At 43.5% G+C, this 20,047-nt stretch overlaps 1 protein-coding gene across 25 annotated transcripts in view; it reads right to left on the reverse strand.

Annotated features, from left to right (window-relative positions):
• Positions 1-20,047, reverse strand: part of CADPS (calcium dependent secretion activator) — an 804,945-nt gene that overhangs the window by 44,713 nt on the left and 740,185 nt on the right. For 24 of the 25 annotated variants that reach the window (XM_067755076.1, XM_067755075.1, XM_067755062.1 and 21 more), the window contains one exon: positions 1,787-1,819. The exons of the other annotated variant lie outside the window; for it this stretch is intronic. In XM_067755076.1, the coding sequence (XP_067611177.1) occupies positions 1,787-1,819 (33 nt within the window). The remainder of the gene's footprint in view (positions 1-1,786; positions 1,820-20,047) is intronic. 25 annotated transcript variants of the gene reach the window in all.

The following is a 20,047-nucleotide window of genomic DNA, read 5'->3' on the forward strand; positions in this document are numbered from 1 at the left end:
CGCATCCTTTTCTTCTGCCTCCCTGGAGGGCCGAAACTTGGCTCATTGATTTTTGTTCCCTTTCACCTTGACGTAGAGTCCATTTTTTCCTCATCTTTACAATGAATCTGAGCCTGGCTGGCAGGAAGTAGGTTGAACCAATTAACATTGCCGATACTTGACTTTCTGACCTATCCCAAATAATCTGACCTCCTCAATAATTTCAGCCAGATCATTTTTTTCCCCAAGTATTTGGGTTTTGCCTACCCGGTCACCTGTTTATATCTCACCGGTGAGATCTCCCCTCTGCTTTGAGGTATAAGAGAAAACAGACTTCAGCTACCAGATCTTCGGGTTGAGGACTAGAATTGCCATTTCTATTACTGTTGAAGCCCAGTGCAGGCCAGGGTGGAAGTCAGCAAATTCACCCCCCCCCCACCCCCCGCTCCGACCCTGTGCAATAGAGCAGAGCACTCCCTCGCCCCTCCCTCAACCCAAGGGCCTTGCTGCTGATGCTGAAATATCTAGTGAGTGCCAGGTACAGTGCTGAGCATCCCATATAGGGACCATATCATCTGCACAGCAAGCCTGTGACGTGGGTATTATTATCTTTATTTTAAGGATGGAGAACCAGCTCAGAGAATTTGAGTAGTTTGCTCCCTGTGAACTGAAAGTTTCTACTTTGGGGCTTGGGAAAATAAATTACTTAACTTCTCTCCTTGCTCCAGGTATGTGACCTTTTTCTCTTCTCTATTATAAGGACTATCTAGGTGAAGGAGTCGGAGGTCCCCCAATAAGAAGTATTATATAAATTCAAAGCATAATTATTGATTGTACATTCTTTCATTAAACAAACAAAATGTATGCTAATGCTAAACTCACTCCAATTTTCCATTTTGCCATCCTTTGAGAAATAAGCCAATAAACCATTACACACTTAGCTTCCTGGGAAAATGAATTTAAATGTTAATATAAATCCTTTTAGAAAAAAAACAAATTTTAACAAATAAGTATTTGAACAAGGAGGGTACTTAATCACGTTCAGAATGAGAAACCCTCAGTACAAGCCCGTTGGTGGCTGTTGAGATAAGCTCTCTAAATTTAATATTTTATAATAGACTCACACCTCTTTTGTTAGAAATGGAGAAACAGAATCATTTTCTTTTCTCCTTCACTGGAATATATTTAAATCTCTCCAATTCTATTTTGCTAATAGGCAGGGCAAAGTCTGTCTATAAATGTATCCTGATTTATCACAGGTAATCCCACACTCTAGCATTCATGTGTAGAACTTAACCTCAATTTAAATGTAAATTCTGGGCAACTTTGAGTGCTTTATCTGTGAACTTGGAGACTGCCCTTCATTAACCAGGTCTGCACTAATTATAAGCAGCTTTGTAAGTTTCCCTTAAAACAATTGCAGAATTGACCCCAAAATGAACAAATTCCGAATTTATTTGTTTTAAAAAATTCCTGGCACCCTTGTGCAAATTTCTGCCTAAGGCCCTGCTCCCAAGGTGTGCAGGCAGGAGGGGAAGGGAGCTGGATGATAACAGAATGAAATATACCAGAGAAAGCAATGAAAATGGAAATGAAAGTGAACTGGGTTTACCCTCAAAATAGGATCTCTTTTTCCCGTTGAAGGAAACTACAGTTTCCTACCCTCTTCTCATCTCAAAACAATTTTACTGTGAAATATTCTTCGCTTCCTTTTGACTATACAGTTTAGTGGCAACTAATGAAAAGAGCACCATCAAAATTCTCACGAAAGCCAAAACACCCACAAAAACATTTTTCAAATACTCACAGGTACATCCACATATTTGGAAGCTGCCTTCACCTAAGGAGGAAAGAAGAGGATGGAAGTGAGGGTGGTGTTTATGTTTAGTTGTTCACAGCTCAATGCTGTATCCCCATCAGAGTTAAAACAATATGCTGGCAGACGGAGCTGACCAGGAAACACAGAAAGGTACTAAAAAAATAAAATCTGTTTGCTAATTTTTTTTACCCTGCAAGCCAGACCCACTGCTTTGGAGAGAAAGAGAGAGAGGGAGAGGAGAGAGAGGGAGGGAGGGAGAAGGAAAGAGAAAAAGACAGCAACATTTTTACTGAGCTTCTGTAGCTGGTGTGGGAGATCTGCATTTTCCTCCCTCCCTTTCAAAGGGAGAAAAATGACTGTAGCTAAACCCAGACCATTGAGTGGAAGGCTCACCAGTCTAGAAAAGCAGTTAAGTCCACTGTCACTTCTTGTACCTTGGGGTCTTTGTATAATCTGGCTACAGGTGTGTCCTAATTGAATCTTTGAGTTCTCACTTTCCAGTAACTCTCTTCTAGAGAAGGGGATGTAGCGGGTGGGCACCCTTAACCCAGAGGGAGATGGGTGTCTGTGGGAGGGGGTTGGGAGGGTACCAGAGCCGTTCAAAACTGTCCCAAGGCTGTTGTTATGTCTCCTGGTTTTAAATAATAAAAAACCCAGAAGGGAAGTGCAGGAAGAGGGTATGACATTTATTTTCAGTTCTGGTGGAGGGAGTGTGGTAGAGTACGTACAGTGTTTGAGAGCATGGAATTTGGAGTCAGATCTGGGTTCAAATCCAAGCTCTACGACTTACAAGCTGTGTGACCTTGGACAAGTGACTTCTTCTCTCTGAGCCTCAGTTACCTCATCTGCAAAATGCAGATACCATTAGGTAACTGTTGCAGCAGGTCGATACAAGGGTGAATACACACAGAGTCCTGGGACAGAGCAAGCACAGAATAAATGGGGGCTGAGAGGATCGATTCACAAGCAGATCTGGCGGGGCTCTGGGTCCTGTGAGAAGTCAATGAACAGCTGGGTTTGAGGAACAGAACCTGAGGAGGATGTCTGATATTCTATGCGTTTCATTTTGACTCGGGTCACACACGTTCCACTTAGCACAGGTAAGACCGAGGGGCTACATTTGGGATCAGAGGAGCGTTTTCAGTTCTGTCGGCAAGCACCAAGACTGCGGTGCGCACCCAGCACTTAGGATGTCTTTTCACATCTCAGGTGGGCTGCCTCTTGCCACCTGGCTGAGGCCAGTATTGGGAGTCACTACCTCTACCCCCATGTCTCCGAGGAAAGTATCCAGGGGAGTGTTTCTCCCTGTTGCTATTTTCTCAAAGCCACTTTTCAAAATGTCAAATCTCAAGAAAGAAGTCAGCAAGCCAATGGGTGGGGTGGAAAGAGTCCAGGATTTAGAGTCAAAAGTTCTGTAAGTGATAGAATTAGTTGACCTTGGGATCATCACTTCGAGTCTCTTCGCCTGGGTTTCTCTATTTCTAGAACAAGGTGACACCACTGTGTACTTTGTAGGGCTGAGAGCGTGATCAAGTGACAAAATGTACGGGAAAGTGTTTCATAAACTTTAAAGGGCGGAACACACATCAATTAATTATTAAGAGGGCAATGCATTCTGTCTCCTGGAATCATCGCCAGCACCCAAGATGATTCCTAGAGTCTCCAGTTACAGATTCTCTCAGAACCCGACATTTTTTCCCTTTGCAGCACTGATTGCAATCTCAATTCAGTAATTTTGGTGCCATGTCTGTCTCCCACAGAATGTCATGTCTTGTCCCTAGCTGTCTCCCCAGTGACTCACTTGTTACCCGGCTTAGAAAGGGTACTCAGTGAAAATTTGTAGAAGGAAGGAGAAAAAGCTAGTGACCAGTGCCGGCTTCAGGATGGTTGAGGAATACACAGACCAGATTGAGAAGCCACTGCCTGAGTTAGTCTGAAGGCCAACAGGGTTGCATATAAAGCTGGATGCTTGCAAAGCTTGGTGAGTGAAGGAAACCACTCCGGACCATTAAGGGGGGTATGAGGAAAGTTTTCCAGAATTTGCCTAAATAACATTTTACTAAATGATTCTCAACCCGAAATCTTTCCTCTTTATTCCCGTTCTAGAATTTCGTTTGCGCAAGAAGGTGGCTTTCCTTTCAAATCTCCTCTATGTACATTAATATATAACATTTGTATGATGTTTTGCACTTTGCAAAGCACTTTCACGTACTGTTTCTTCTCTAAGCCACCCTGCAAAAGGGTGGCTATTAATTGTTTATCTATTCACTATTGAGAACACTAAAATCCACAGAATTTAAGAATTTATTTCATCATGATCTAAGCCAGAAGACAGAGAAGCCTGGACTCACATGAGGGTCTCCCGAGCCCCACTTTTTCCTTTTGAACTCCTGGTCTTTTCACCAGTGGCAGAAAGTATGAGGAATTTAAGCATCAGTGGTCAGGGCAGGTGCTGACAAAACAATTCTTCTCAGCTACAAATTGCCTCCTTCCCTCTGTAGACTTAGTGCTTGGCAGTTGGTAGGAGTTTTGCTACAGCTGAAATGATCAACCTTTAAACACACCCACTCTTACCACCAACACACAGTTTCAACCCAGAAAATGACACCAGCCGAAGTCTATTCCTTTCAAAGCAGTTTGGGAAGATAAGGCAAGCTCTATGTCATGACGGAAACCATCCCCTCTCCTACATGCACTAGCCTTCAGTTTGTTGGTCTTTTTTAAAATCTGGTAACTGCTGACTTGCATTTAGTCTTATGGATCTTTCTCCCATCCCATAAAAACAGGAAAAAACAGCTCAGAGTAAACTGTGGTCCTATTAGGATTGTATCATTTTTTGGTCCTGGCCATTGAACTTGAAGAAAGATGTTGAGGATACAGGGCAGTCTAGAAGTGTCTTCTACAAGAAAAGTAAAGGAGAAGGCATCTTGCCTGGAAGAGGAAGGGCTAACGGCAAATGAAATGAAAACTTTCATGTGGTTAACCAAGGACCTTCAATGTTGAAGGGTTGAACTTGGTCACGGTAGTTCTAGAGCATAGAATCAGGACGAATGAGTAACATGACAGGGCCCCAGAAGAAGGTGCAAACAGCTATCTCAGTCTAGCCAGGCACTGGCTATCTCTGGTGATCAAGAACTCATTGCTGAAAAAAAAACCCAAAAAAAACCCTCCTTGCTGGAGGAGCTCAAGCAGGAGGTATGTAGGATGCTCCAATGTGAAAGTTTCCTTATGCGAGAGGTGACATGTAAGGCTGCTTCCTGGTCTCTGTTGCTCACCTCCTTAAGAGGTAGAAAGCTGTCATCAGTTCTGTTTTTTTTTTCTTTTTTCTTTTTCTTTTTTTTACAGTATACATGTTGGGATATAGCAGAGTGAATAAACTGACAGAACCAGGATCAGAACTCTGGTCCCCAGAACCCTCTCCTACCTAATGTCAACAGTGCTACCTTTTTAAGCATCATGTTTCTTTGAAGTATCCATAGGACTGGCCATGTTTTTGGCCAGCTATACTCTAAGTAGAGAGGAAGGACCAGATCCTCCCAACCCACTAAGGGTTTGGAATTATTGCCAAGGGTCAGAAAGTCCCAGCGCACACCAGACACTGTCTAGATCAAATAAACAACCGACCTTGTAATCTACACAAGACTATTTCCCATTACATATACATGTTGTTTTGATGAATAAAATACAGATTTCTTAAAAAGCACAACCTATTTTATAAAATTTTGTCATTATGCGTTTTTTCCCATCAAGGGCTGTCAAAAGTGTGTGGGTTTGCGTGGAATTTTCATTTCTTTTTTAACTTCAAAAGAACTCTTCTTGGTGAAGTGGCTAAAAGGTTGGGCTGAAGATTGGCAGGGTTAGAAGTCGGGCTTTGCCATTTTCTAGCTTGGTGACTTTGACCGAGTTAACTTCTGAGCCTCCTCTGCAAATGGGACAATTATAATGTTTCTCGAAGGAATATGGAGAGGACTGAATGAGGTAATCCATCCAAGGGTACAGAACAGAGCTGGGGACATGGCAAAAGCTAATAAATGTACCCCTTCTTACTGGCAATATCGGCTTACTGGTGTAGCTAGAGCCTCTCCTCCTTAGCTTGGCGGTCGTGGTGACAGTTTCACTGCTCGCCTCTAGCCCACGGGCAATTTCTTGCCATGAAAAGGATGCTGGGATCTCCTCAGGTTACCAGGAGGCATCTGAGCTGGTCTTCAGTCTGGCAAACTTCCTGCCAATTCCATGAACACCGTACGCACTGGACTTCTCTCCAGAACACTGAGGCAGCAGCAAAGACCTCTGCTCCCTCCCTCAGGCTGCCCAAGCCAGGGCATGAGTGAGAGGGCAGTTCCCCAAGCCAGGGCGCTCTGTATATTCAATCGCACATCCCTACTTCTCTCTGGTACAAAGCCAAACGTCCCGGGGCATAGGAGAGATGGCTGCGGGAGAAGCGTCTGCCCCAGACACCTGGTCTGGCGTCCTTTTTCTGCAGGGACTCAACTGCCCTCATGGGAGAGACAAGAACTGTAACTTCAGCCAGACTTCACTTCCTGATGTCCCTGCTTTCTCACCATCCCCTCTGGTGGGACAAAGAACGTCCCTTCTCTAGCAGTATCCATGAATACCCCACCCCCACCCCTCGACCAGACAGAGCCAGTTCTGGGAAGGCAGGTTCGAAAAAGAGACACAAACTATAAGAGTCTGATGGAGGCCAAGGGTGAAGGTGGGAAGATGAGCTGTCAGTGAGCAACCTGTTCACATTTTCATAGGCCTGCAGCAAAGACCGAGTCTTAGGTCCAAGGCACTGCATTTGGGACTGTAGGTAAAGGCAATTGTTCCTTGATTTCTAGTGCCTTCCTTGGATGCTGTCTTAATGCACAATCTCTCTAAACACCCAGAATAAGTCATGTCCATCCAACAATTCATAACTGTAAGTTACATTTCTTGAGTGCTTTCGACTTGCCAGGAGATGAGTTAGTAAGATTGCATATGTTATATTTAATCCTCACAACGACCTCTGGAAAAGGGTCCTATTAATAGTCCCACTTTACAGTTGACAAAACTGAGGCTAACAGAAAGGAAGCAATTTGGCTTAAAGTCACACAGCTAATAAGTTATAGCTTTGAACCTCCCATCCCTTAAGCTCCCTATTATTCAGTTGAAAAAAAACCAACCTATCAAACCAGTCATATTTAAGTCTTGTTTCTTTGTGTGTGTAGACACAACCTAAAATGGCCTCTCCAGGAAAAATGTCTGAGAGATTTGAATAATTATCTGCACCGACTCAGTCAGGGCAGAAGGTCCAACACAGTTTCTCTGGCTTTGAATGTCCCAGCTAATTACCTCGACCCTCCACCTGACTTAGCGTGTGTGGACAGCCTTAATGGTTACTCTATTGAGCTCCTCCATTATTTTTCAGGTGCCCAAAGGTAATCTTTTCATTGAACACTCACCATTCCAGGATTTTCACAATGCTGATGACTAAGGGATTTTCTTCTGCCTGGTCCTAATAAGGGGACCTGAGTTAATCACTGTGTAGCTTTGATAGGGAGCACGGCGGGGGCTTAAACCACTTCTCTTGCTTCATTAGGGGAAAAAGCAACCCAGGTGCAGACCACGAGGACCTCAGGGTTTGTTACTATTAAATCAATGCACGGACAAGAAAAAAAAAAGTGGATTAGGCCCTTTTTGCAAACAGAAATCTGGTGGGTAAGATGCAAAGATGGAAGAAAAAAGAAGTCTGAACAGATACCACTGCATTAGTGACTGCCTGAGCTCTCCTTTCTCCCCGTGGTCTCTTAAAAAAAAAAAAAGACAAAAACCAACCAAGCAAACGATTTATTCTCTGCACAAGCTGATGCCACCCCTGCCTGTTTGACTTCACAAGAACTTGGAGCTGATTTCTCTGTCTTTGCCTACAAACTGCCGACCGCACCACTCTTTCAAGGGGCCGGTAACATTTACTTGAGTGTCTGGCTTGTGAAATTTCTGCTGCAAGGAACATGAGGCTATTTTGCTGCCTTCTCCACTTCCCTAACCCAGGTGATCTTAGAGATCTGGATTTTTTCTTTCTTTCTTTTTTTTTGTGAGAGTTAAGGCAGTTTGGTATGTCAACGTGCTACTTCGTGCCACCATCATCAGTAAAATGATTTTATTAGTTGAATTTTACCATCTATCACCAGCCTTATGTCTAGAATGTAGGCTCTATGAGGAATAAGAACTTCTTTTTCTCTCCTCACTATCTCCACTGCCTGGTATATAGTAGGGGCTCAATAAAAATATATTTGGTTGGCTAACCATATATAAAAGAGAGAATCAACAAGGTTGGCTAACCATATATATGGTTGGCTACCATACATAAAAGAGAGGATCAACAAGGACCTACTGCAGAGTACAGGGAACTCTACTCAACACTCTGTTACGGCCTATATGGGAAAAGAATCTGAAAAAGAATAGATGTATGCATATGTATAACTAAATCACTTTGCTGTACACCTGAAACTAACACAGCATTGTAAATCAACTATACTCCAATATAAAATAAAAAATTTAAAAAAATGTGCTGACAGAATGAACTTCTGAGCATGGTACTCTTTACTCTGTACCCAGGATGAAGGTTTCTAGTGCTTTCTTGAAGCTGTTATTCAAGCTCTGACACTCTTAAAGAATCACTTAAGAAAAGTGCGACCGGGCACTATCGATTCAAAAGGAAATGGCTTTTGTTGCTTCTGTGAGATGAGCTTAAAGGGTCTCTTGTGTCCCTACAGTATGAGTACAGCACAGAGGTGGGAGCTCGAGGCCAGGAGTCAGACACCTGGGCTGGCATCTGGTTTGATCAGCCACCGGTTGTGGGCCAGGCAATTAACTTCTCTAAGCATCAGTTTCCTTCTTGGAAAATAGAGATAATGACAGTATTTCCTCCTCATGCGGTGGTTGTACAGATTATTAATAGAAAAAAGAGATTTCTTAAGGGCTTAAAACGTGCAGGACACTATTGTAAGCATTTGACTTGTATTAAATTCATTTAGTGCCTGCAAAGCATCAAATGAGTCACTGTATGTGAAAACCTTTGCACAGGGCCTGGCACATAGTACGTGTTCAATAAATGTTGCCTACTATTTTTATATTCTCTTTTCCTTTCACGTCCGAAGGGGCTGATTTGATAGTTCAGGTTCCAGGGCACAGGTTGGGCTATGTTTGCTAGTGGGTGGGGTTGTTAAACCTTAAACATCTGCACACTGAGGTATGTGGTTCTGTTTCACGGTTAGAAAGCTTCATGATGTCTGTGACTAATCCTGCTGTAAGAGGCCTGGCCATCTTACTTCCTCTCTTCTTTGCTGGCCCTGTACCAGGTTGTGGTCTGGACTCTCTCTCTATTCTATTTCTCCTTGGATCCTCAGGCCTCAGCTCTTAACAAAGAGATCCCTGGAGACCAGCAGGGCCCCATAGAGTTCTCTGCACTGGAATATGGACCCAAAGCCCACCTCACAATGTGGTAGCTTATTATTTTGCTCCCTGTGTGGGCATGCCACTCCCATTGAGAAGTGGGGTCTATTATTCCTCCAACCCCCTTGAGCCTGGGCTGGCCCGTGACTGCCGTGACTAAGAGAATATGATGGAGGTGACGCCACATCAGCCCTGAGCCTAATCTTGGAGAGGGCCAGCAGCTTTGCTTCTTCACCCTTGAAAGCCAGCTGCCACTAAGTGCAGCTGTGCCGAGACTGCCGTGCCATCAGAAGCCCACGGCACGTGGAGAAGCTCAGCTGGATGAGACCCCATATGGGGGAGAAATAGGCACATGGAGACACATCAAGCTATCAGACATTCAGGCCCAGCCCAGCCCAGCAAGTGACCCCTGTCAGTGCAACATGGAACCAAAGAATCCCCTAGCCAAGCTCTTCCCAGATTTCTGACCCACAAAATCGTACACAAAACAAACAGATCGTTTCAAGCCACTAACTTTGCCACAGTGTGTTATGCAGCAATAGATAACCAAGATATTCAAGAAGGTGTCACTTGGTCTCCTATTTCCCCAATTTTATCCATTGCATGTATTTTCCTGGAGGATGCTGTGGGGAGGTCACTGATGGTCTAGGACAGGATTTGGGCATTCCTGGGTCTCCTGGCTATAAAAGGAGACCAGCTGATTTTCATCTGATTCTCAATGATATTTACTGAGCATGTATGTATGGGGCACTGAGCTAGACACCTCACGTATAACTAACTCAATTAGTCATTCCTGTAGGACATTAGAAGGCTCATTTCACCATCCCCGCTTCACAGATGAGGACACTGAGGTTCAGAGAGGTTAAGCAAATCTCTAGAGGTAAACCAGTAAGTGTCCAAGCCCAGGTCTGGTTATTAAGTGCAGAGTCCTTTCAGGACATCAAGTTGCTGATATTGTGAAAATGATGTGTCATTCTAAAGCTATTTCCTACCTAATAATCACCTGGGATCTGGGAGAAGGCGAGCCGACTTGTGGGATGTATAGGGACTTTGGGTCAGACAGAGCTTTGTTGGAATTATGCTCCATCACTTACTAGTTAGATGAACTTAGGAAAAATTTTTAACCTCCCACAGTTTCTATAATCTCATCTGCAAAATGAGGGTAACAACAATGTCTTCTTTAGGAGGTTCATGTGAGGCTGAACAGGTTGACATCATGTTAAGTGCTCAGTGCAATGTCTGGTACCTAGTAAGAGCTCAAGAAGTATTACCTAATATTGTAACTAGTGTTTCAGTCACTTGTCGTTACCTGCGAGTTGACTGTACCAAGTGTGTTCCCATCTATAGTTTACAGACTAGCAAAAAGGCTTGGCAAACTCTGGCCTGTGGGTCAAACCTAGCCTGCTGCCTGTTTTTGTGTGGCTCACGAGCTAAGAATGGTTTTCACATTTTTAAATGAAGGAAAATCGAAAGAAGAATCATATTTCCTGACATGTGAACATTACAGGAAATTGACATTTCCGTGTCCATCAATAAAGTTTTATTGGAACACAGCCATGCCTATTCATTTACATCTTGTCGATAGCTGCTTTCACGCTACAAGGGAGGAGGCTGAGTCTCTGTGACAGAGACTATAAGGCTTGTAAAGTGAAAAATATTTACTATCTGCCTGTTTCCAGAAAACATTTTCTGACCTCTGGACTAGAGGAGGAGCCATTGGGGTGGGGGGGTAGGGGAAGAATCATAAAATGTAAATTTCTAATCTTAATACGGCCATTAACTAGTTGACTGACTACTTGTCTAACCTGTTGGCCTCCTGTCCTTACCTATTATAATAGGGCACAGAGCTAAACGTTTACCCCTGATTCCTTCCAGAAATACGACTCTTAGATGGTGTATGAGGCAGGTGCTAGGAAGAATGTGGAATAGGAAACACTTCCCACACCTTGAAAAGTTTATAAATACTCTAGCAGTAAAACAAAAGGCTATTAATATCTTAGTATTAATAAGAGCTCTGGAAATGAGGCTCCAGGAAAAATTATAGTACCAGGGAAAAGGAAAAAACAATCGCGATAAAGACCATTCACACAGGTACCAGACAACGTAGCAGGGACCACTGGGTAGACTTGGTGATGAAATATCAGGATTACAATAGGCAGCATGTGTTACTTATTTACCCTGTGCCAGGCACTGTTTTCACTGTTTCTTCTGAACCACCTCCTTTAATATTCCCAGTACCTTCGAGATGCAGCCTCATCATCTGTACCTCTCTGTGCTGTTGTGAGGATTAATGAAGATGATACACATACAGGGGCAGAATAAAGGACATGGCAAGTCCTCAGTACGTGCTAGCTGCTATTACTACTGTTGGAATTGCACGCCAAAGGAACAGCCTTTCTATTCTACTGGCAAAATCAGCTAATTTGCCCTGAGTGCCTACGTTTGCCCATATTTTTCCGCAACCTCCAGTTTTCATGCTCTCTCTCTCTCTTTTTTTTTTTTTTTTTGCAGTACGCGAGCCTCTCACTGTTGTGGTCTCTCCTGTTGTGGAGCACAGGCTCCGGACGCGCAGGCTCAGCAGCCATGGCTCATGGGCACAGCCGCTCCGCGGCATGTGGGATCCTCCCGGACCGGGGAACGAACCCGTGTCCCCTGCACTGGCAGGCGGACTCTCAACCACTGCGCCACCAGGGAAGCCCCATGCTCTCTTTTTTTTGTGGCAGAAATGGAATGGGCAGGGTTCTATCTAAATGCACATAGCCCCAGTGATAAGCATCGCTCAGGCCAGTAACATGGGAGAACCACGAGCACAGCATTCATCAGCAGAATGGAAATACCCGAAAAAGGATGCGGTCATTTCTCACGGGGATTAGAGGAAGTGCAGGGAAATGGTTGAGAGCACAGACTCTAGGGTTGGATGGTGTAGGGCCAAATTCTAGATCCAACACTTACTAGACAAGTTACTTCACTCTTCCATGCCTTACTTTCCTCATCTATAAAATGGGGATAATAGTACTCTTCATAGAGTTGCTGGGTTCCTAAGCGAATTTCTAGAATAGTTCCTGGGGCATAGTAAGTAAGAACTATGTGTCAGCTATTAGTATCATTTCTGCTGGAAAATCAAGTTGCTTTAGGTAGTTAGGCTTGATATTAAGCTTGGTCTGGCACTATCGGACAGCTACAAGTGACTATATTTAAATAAACGAAAACAAAATGCGATTAAAAATCCAACTTTTTAGTTGAACTAGTCACATTTCAAGTACAGGTGGCTGGTGGCTACTGTATTAGACAGTTCAGATATAGAAAATCTCCATCACTAGAGAAAGTTCTATTGGACAGCACTGGTCTAGACTCGAGACATTCGTAAATATAGGTTATTACATTTTTCAGTGATAAGAGTGAAGAGGTGTGTCATTCAGTTCCCTGTTAGAACAAGAGATCAGCTGGAAGCAGCAGCAGGGGAAGGAAAAGGACATGGGTGTCAAGAGCATCGTCTTGTGGATGAAAGAAGAACTAAAGGTGGATGGGTAGTATGTAAAGTGACTGGTAATACTGATGTAACTGTAACAGGATGGGGGGTGGAAAGTGGAGAGGGCAAAGTGAGTTATCTATTGTACTAGAGCAGGGAGGTAAATCATCTCTATGATCAATAAACCAAGAAACTGCAGTATAAGAACAGTACTTAGAGCTAGGAAGATAAAAGCAAACTTGTTTGCAAGGGTCCCTTCTGGGGTAAGGGATGGAGGATGGAAAGGGATGCGACAGAGAACTGTTGCTTTTTAAAAAAATTAATTATTGTGTTTCTGTACTATTTCACATTTTAACCACGTATGTATATTCCTTTCATAAAAAGATATTGCAAAAAGAACAAAACAAGTGATAGAATTTTCAGCATTCGAGCATTTGCGGGAAGAATGTATCTTCTCCAGGGTAACTTCTTCAAGGTTTTTGCGTGACTGAAATCATGATTCTGAGAAGCAAAATGGAGCAAACCACCTCCCGCTCCCCAATACATAATCTGGATGCTCTAAGTGCATCTTGGGAAGAGGAATAAACTGTAAGTGCCAACCAAGGGACTGACGGCTTGGGGGAGACAGAATGTGCCAGTGGGTGGATGTACTGGGACTGTGTGTGCGGGTGAGCAGTTGAGCAAACCTCGGTGGCTCTTGCTTGGGGCCAAGTAACAATTACAGTGAAAGCCCTTTCCAACAATTTCTGAGCACTGGAGAAAAACACAAGCCTTGAAGTAGATCTGGAGTCACAGACCGTGTGACGGATTCCCAGAGCTCTGCCACCAGAGGGGCTGAAATGTTTTCGATGCTTGCTGAAGATCAAGGGTGTTTCAGGCCAACTGTGAAATGCTGTGCCCGTGTCAGCACCGTGTACTTGCTGCATAGATGCACATTCACTGGGAGGCCATCTTACCTTGCTTTCCTTTCTCGGAGGGCCAGATTTTATAAACACTGTTTTTACAGATGTAGGAACTGTGATACCAAAGATTTTTTATGGGTGGGTCATCAGATGGTCATTGCTCAGAAAGATAATCTCTGGCTTTGAAAATGTGATTCATATTTGAAAGAGTTAAGCATCAAAATGTTTTAAAATAAAATTTCTCTAAATTGCCTATAAATGAAACCAGGGTTTGTTTTTTTTTTTTCAGATAATAGAAAGAGAATATTGGATTCAAAGTCTGGACTCTCACTACTGTTCCTTCAATGACTGACTATGTGAACTTTGGAACAGCAATTGTTTAGTTTTCTCATAGACAACATAGAAATAATTAATACCTGATATATAGTCATATATAAAAATATGGATGCATTTACCAATGCCTGATTTACACTAACTTATTTAATTCTTTTAAGAACTTGTCTCCTCATTTTACAAATGAAGGAACTGTGTCTCAGAGAGGTTAAGTTTCTTCCCCCAGGGAACACAGCTAAGAAGGGGTAGAACTAGGATTTGAACCTGAATGGATCTGACTTCAAAGGATTCACTACTGCATTATGCCTTCTCCTACCCCGCCCTACCTTTTTCACAAGCTAATTTACTAAAGTCTGAAGATAAAATCCAGACAATAGCCTATGGATGCACTTTGAAAAGCAAAAAGAGTTACCTTATGATTTTATTCACCGATTACCACAAGACCTCATACGTAATGACTGATGTAACCATCGTTGATATTCTGAAATGACCTCTGAGGACCACTGTAGAGCTTCAGAGGGGCTAGGGAAAGGTGGGAGAGAGCCCAGGCTTTCCTGGAAAGCATCCTTAGGCAAGAACGTGAGTTGCAGGGCTGCTGGTTGATTGCACGGCTTCTGTGCATGTTCATAAATATTGATTGTGATTAAACTATTATCATAGTAATGAGGGTAATAATACCTCCTCCAGCCCATCCCACCGCACTACTCAAAGTCCCCACCTTTCATTAAACAAAGAGCTGCTGGCACTGCTGGGGAGTTGGGCAAGAGGCAGGGAAATGATCTCTATTAAGCAAAAGCGTTCTGTTCCACGCGCTGATTAGGAGCCGCAGCCTCATTAACAAGGAGAATTGTTCTCGTCTCCTGTTGCTCAGGGTACTGTGCTCGGAGACTGGGTCCAGGAAGTGTATGTTCTCATCTCTCTTCACCCCCCTGGGGCTTCCGAACAGATGCCTGATTGAAGTAGACCTGTTTTTCCTTCCACTCTCCCTCATTTCTGTCCCAACACTTCATTCCCAGAGAGGATTTCTGCAAGGCTCAAGGGCTCCTCCAAACCTACCGTTTTAATGCTGCTGAGATTTAACAATGGTTGCATGCTTATTATTTGGCTGGCACGAGGCTAAGTGATTTATTAGTAATTAACCCTCACGGGGGGGGGCATGATGATTATCACCATTTACAGATGAGGAAACTGAGGCTCAGAGAGGTTTAGTGACTTCCTGCAAGACCCAAAGCTGGCAGCACCATGAAGTTGGTATGTGAATGTGGGTCTGTTGGACTCCAGGGTTTGTACCCTCTGAAGGATGCTGAGCTGCTCTTCCATGCTTATTTACACGGCATCCTCTCATTTTAGGAGAAACTCGGAAGGGCGAATTGGAAAGTTTAATTTTGTAAAATCTCGAAGCAGGCATGAAGGCTTATTTTTATTTGATTATAAGTGGAGGTGGGGGGGGCAGGTGCTTTGCCCACCTCTGGCATTTTTAGGTTTTGTTCTGCCTTATAAACGTCTCTCAACACTAAGAAGCCCAATCGAACGCAAGCTGGAAGATACCAAGGACCATGTCTTACTCGTGCCCCTGCTTCCGCATGGCCCGGGTGCGAAGCCAATGAGGCTTGTACCGTCATTACTGAACATTAATGTTTCTGCACGAAGGGACCACCTGTCAGCCCTGCTGCCCTCCTCTTCTCCCCACAGCTGCCTCAGCCTGAAGTTGAGGGTATGGATTGCTTACATCACCATTGCCAGTGACAACTTGTCTCTTGTAGCCAGCCTAGATCTGCTACAGAGTGGAGAGGTTTCTTTTTTTTTTTGCTTCTCCCCCCACCCCCACCCCGCTCAGCTCAGGTAAAGGGTGGGGAAAACAAACACATGGATTGGATAGAAGGTCTGGGTTCTGTGACGAAACGAGTGGTTCAAGTCATTTTCCTTCCCTGGCCTCAGTTTATACAGCTGCAAAATGGGGTGACTAGAATGTATCACAACTTCCCAAACTTCCGGCGTCAATACCACCTTCCCCATTTGGGCTATTGCCCATGTGCCATCTGTACTCTATTTACTTATTTACTTAATATTTTCCTTTAAATTGGCTCTCTTTTAAAAAATACTTAATTATAAAAAGAAACTTGGTGTCACTACCATACATGGAAACTAAATATCACTCTCAATAAGAGAAGTATAAAAATAAATACAACTTAAATATTAGGTTGACATTATGGAAAAACCCGAGCGAACTTTTTGGCCAACCCAATGCAGCGACATTATTACTTCCTAGGTAGGCAGGGTTGCCTGCGGCGGGTCCACAGCCTGAGGCCTGCTCACTCTCCCTCTTTCTCTTCATTAGACATGAAGATGTGAAATTTTAGAGAAGTGTGAGAGGAAGATAAGCCCTCAAACGAAACTTTCTCCTTGATAGAAGGATAAGGAAGAAAATATAATTTAAAAATAACCCTCTCGGGCTTCCCTGGTGGCACAGTGATTAAGAATCCACCTTCCAATGCAGGGGACACGGGTTCGAGCCCTGGTCCGGGAAGATCTCACAGGCCGCGGAGCAACTAAGCCCGTGAGCCGCAACTGCTGAGCCTGAGCTCTAGAGCCTGCAAGCCACAACTACTAAGCCTGTGCTGTAGAGCCTGCGAGCCACAACTACTGAGCCCACGTGCCACAACTACTGAAGCCCACACACCTAGAGCCCATGCTCCACAACAAGAGAAGCCACCGCAATGAGAAGCCCACGCACTGCAACGAAGAGTAGCCCCCACTCGCCACAACTAGAGAAAGCCCACGCGCAGCAACAAAGACCCAACGCAGCCAAAAATAAATAAAATAAATAAAATAAATAAAAATAACCCTCTCACAATTTGATTGGTTCTATTTAATACTGAGCTGTTGCCGCATCTAACATTCTCTCAGGTAACATGTGGTATATATCCCATGCTTGGAAAACACTCAGTGATGTGCTAGGAAAAAGGCTGTCAAAAAGAAGGAGAAGGAGAGGAGGAAGGGCAAGAAGGAGAAGCAACAGCCTTGTTTAGGCAGAGTTTGCCAATTTCCATGGTGCAAATACTTTGACTCTGGTCAATTTTAAGCTACCAACAGGACATCACTAAATCTGGACATGAAAAGAGTTGCAAAGAATTGGCTCTGAACAGCAAGTAGGAACTGAGCACATCACTGGAAACACCGGACCAGAAAATTTCCAAAGTTCCTTCTGTTGTATGTACTCTAGACAATAACTTCCAGAAAACAGAGATAAGGTCTTTTTTTTTTTTTTTCCTAAAAAGTCTTTCCCCATCTACAGCTCTAGCTCAATAATTTACAGAGAGCAGTCATTTAAAACATGGTGGCTGATTAACTGATTCTAATACTCAGTGATATAACCACAGGAACAACCACAATCGTAACAATATTAAAACAAGTATTGAATGCTTATCCCATTCCAGGTATATAATATTTTTCTCACTTATTTCTAACAATACCACATAATATAGGTCTTACTATTATTCCCAGTTTATAGGTCAGTAAACTAAGGTAAGAAGTCAATTAATCTGTCCAAGATTATACCCTGGTAAGCGGCAGAACTGGAAAAGCAAGTAACCTTGGTGCATGTTGAAATAAACCTGGTTCAATTTAACATATGCTTGGAAAATGGGATCTTCAATTCTGGTAAAACATCTATTTTGATTAATAGAGAGGTATTCTAGAGACTACGTATGCATGCAAAGTTCTTGGAGAATTAAAGCATGAAGTGCTAAAAGCACGCTAAACAACGGAAAATGTCTTTGATGAAATCAAATTTTTGAACATGAGAATGTGCTGAAATAGAAGTTGTAAGAGAGTTTTGGTTGATCCTGTTACGGATAATAGTCTGGGTTGCTTAGGAGAAATGATACTATGCTAAGGACTGAACCAGTGAGAAAATTGTTGGTTAAAAGCACTAGGGTCATTTAAACCTTCCGACAGGTTTAAGTTGAAGGAAGGTTAAGAATGGCTACTTATGGGGCCCTCACAACATGGCAGGTACCATGCAAGGCCAATGCTCTCTTTGTATCTATTTGTCCCCTCGACTCCCTGAAGCAGGTATTAGCATCCCCACTCTAGAGTTGAAGAAATGGACTCACAAATGCTCGATAATGTGCTCACGTGTCTGTAAGTCTGGGCTTCACAATCACATCTCTCCCTCTACCTTTCTGGTGATAAGCTTCCCACTGCATGTGGCTCGGAGGTCAGGTCAGAATCTCTATCTTTTAATTTCGGAATAATTATTTCCTGTTTGAAGACATGTACATGTTCGTTAGGTATTTCTTTCATAGTCGACACTTCTATGACCCTGTAGCTCAGCGCCTCACGGTCTAAAGAAAATACTGTGTCTGTCCTACGTTCATTTTGAATGACATTTATATGTTTGCTAAAGAATATTAAGGGAAATGGTTGGCTTTGGATGCTTTTTTTTTTTCCCTTCTGAAAGCTTCTGAAGCGTTGCCTTGGACAGCAGGTATGTTAATTGCCAGCTGTGTTTTCAAGGCATGAACCGGAAAGAAAGATGATGTCCTGCTAGGTGATAAAATTATCTGTCATAGACCCCAAAGTGGGTGTCAAGTTCTGAAAAACTGGGGAGCAGCTGATGAAAGAAGTTTGTAGAAGACATGGCAGCTCAGTGCTTTATAGTTCTTGAGCGTTTCAGGGTCCGGTGGTTTTGTTTGGTCCGTGTGAACAAAATACATTAGATGAGATAAGTCTTGCCTTCCACTGGTGGCTCAAAGCTTCAAAATCAGAAGACCACAAACCCAACGCCAGATTGTAGCAATCTCAGAAGCTGTGTGACTTTGGACACATTACTCAACTTCCCTCATCTGTAAAATGGGGATAATCATCCTATCTATTACAGAGGCCGATGGTGAGGATCCGATGAGAAAACGCATGTAAATCACTTAGCACAGTACCCGGCACATAGCATGTTCAATAAATGTAAGTGTTTACTACCATGCTTGGTGCTTCTGTCCAAGGCAGGCACCTCCACTCTGAAGTGTAGAAGCCAAATGACTTGAATCACATGATTTCAGCGTCTGATAATTTGATGCGGTTACCCTCTGAGGGTGAACCAAGACCTCTCTGTCTACACCGCCATCACCAGCCCACACTATAAAAAGCCATTTCTCCCATGCTGGGCATTCCCTGAGGCCACAGCCAAAATGGAACACCATCAGAAACAACAGTAACAAATGACTATCAACACCCACCCGACTCTACCATTTGAACTGCCTCCCGACCAAAATGTTCTGTGGACAGAAGTGAATTCCCTTGATCCAGTTCTGGCCTTGGACCAAGGTGGCAGGCTTGTTCTCTGGCCTGTTATCAAGAGCTCTGCACCGGGACTTCCCTGGAAGTCCTGTGGTTAAGACTTCGTCTTCCAATGCAGGGGGTGCGGGTTTGATCCCTGGTCGGGGAGCTAAGATCCCACATGCCTCCCAGCCAAAAAATTAAAACATAGAACAGAAGCAATATTGTAACGAATTCAATAAGGACTTTCAAAATGGTCCACATAAATAAAAATCATTAAAAAAAAAAAAAAAAAGAGCTCTGCACCAAAGCAGTCCATGCTGCTTGACCTACACTGACACCAGCCCTGGTCTCGGATTCTAGCAGGAAAAGAAGCATGTCTACTTCATTTCATTTCTAAGTGGCAGAACAATTAAAATGCTGGCAAAAAGAAAAACGGTGAATGAGGGTAATTTGAGACCTAGGAGAATGGACAGACCATGGGATTTGGGTCCCTGACAGCCCTAACATGGGTTTTATTCTTCCTGAACCGAGTGGCTTCCATGCTATGTTGTGACCATCTCAAATGGATGTGGATGATGGAGGGATCTTAGGTAAATTCTAGGGGGCTTCAGGGAATTTGATGTAATTGTTCTATCTCCTAGGGGCAGATAGAACATCCTCCCACATTTTCACTTTTTTTTGGAGGCTCCATAGTTTAGAGGGAGAGAGGAGGCTGCTCGAGCTGGAGGCCTTTCCCTCTTAGAGCCTCAGTTCCATCATCTGCAGGAGAGCCTTGTTGGAGTGGGATTACTCAGAGGATTCAACGAGAAAAAATATATTTAAAGCACTTAG

The sequence above is a fragment of the Pseudorca crassidens genome, chromosome 10, assembly GCF_039906515.1.
Source record: "Pseudorca crassidens isolate mPseCra1 chromosome 10, mPseCra1.hap1, whole genome shotgun sequence".
NCBI classification, from domain to species: domain Eukaryota; kingdom Metazoa; phylum Chordata; class Mammalia; order Artiodactyla; family Delphinidae; genus Pseudorca; species Pseudorca crassidens.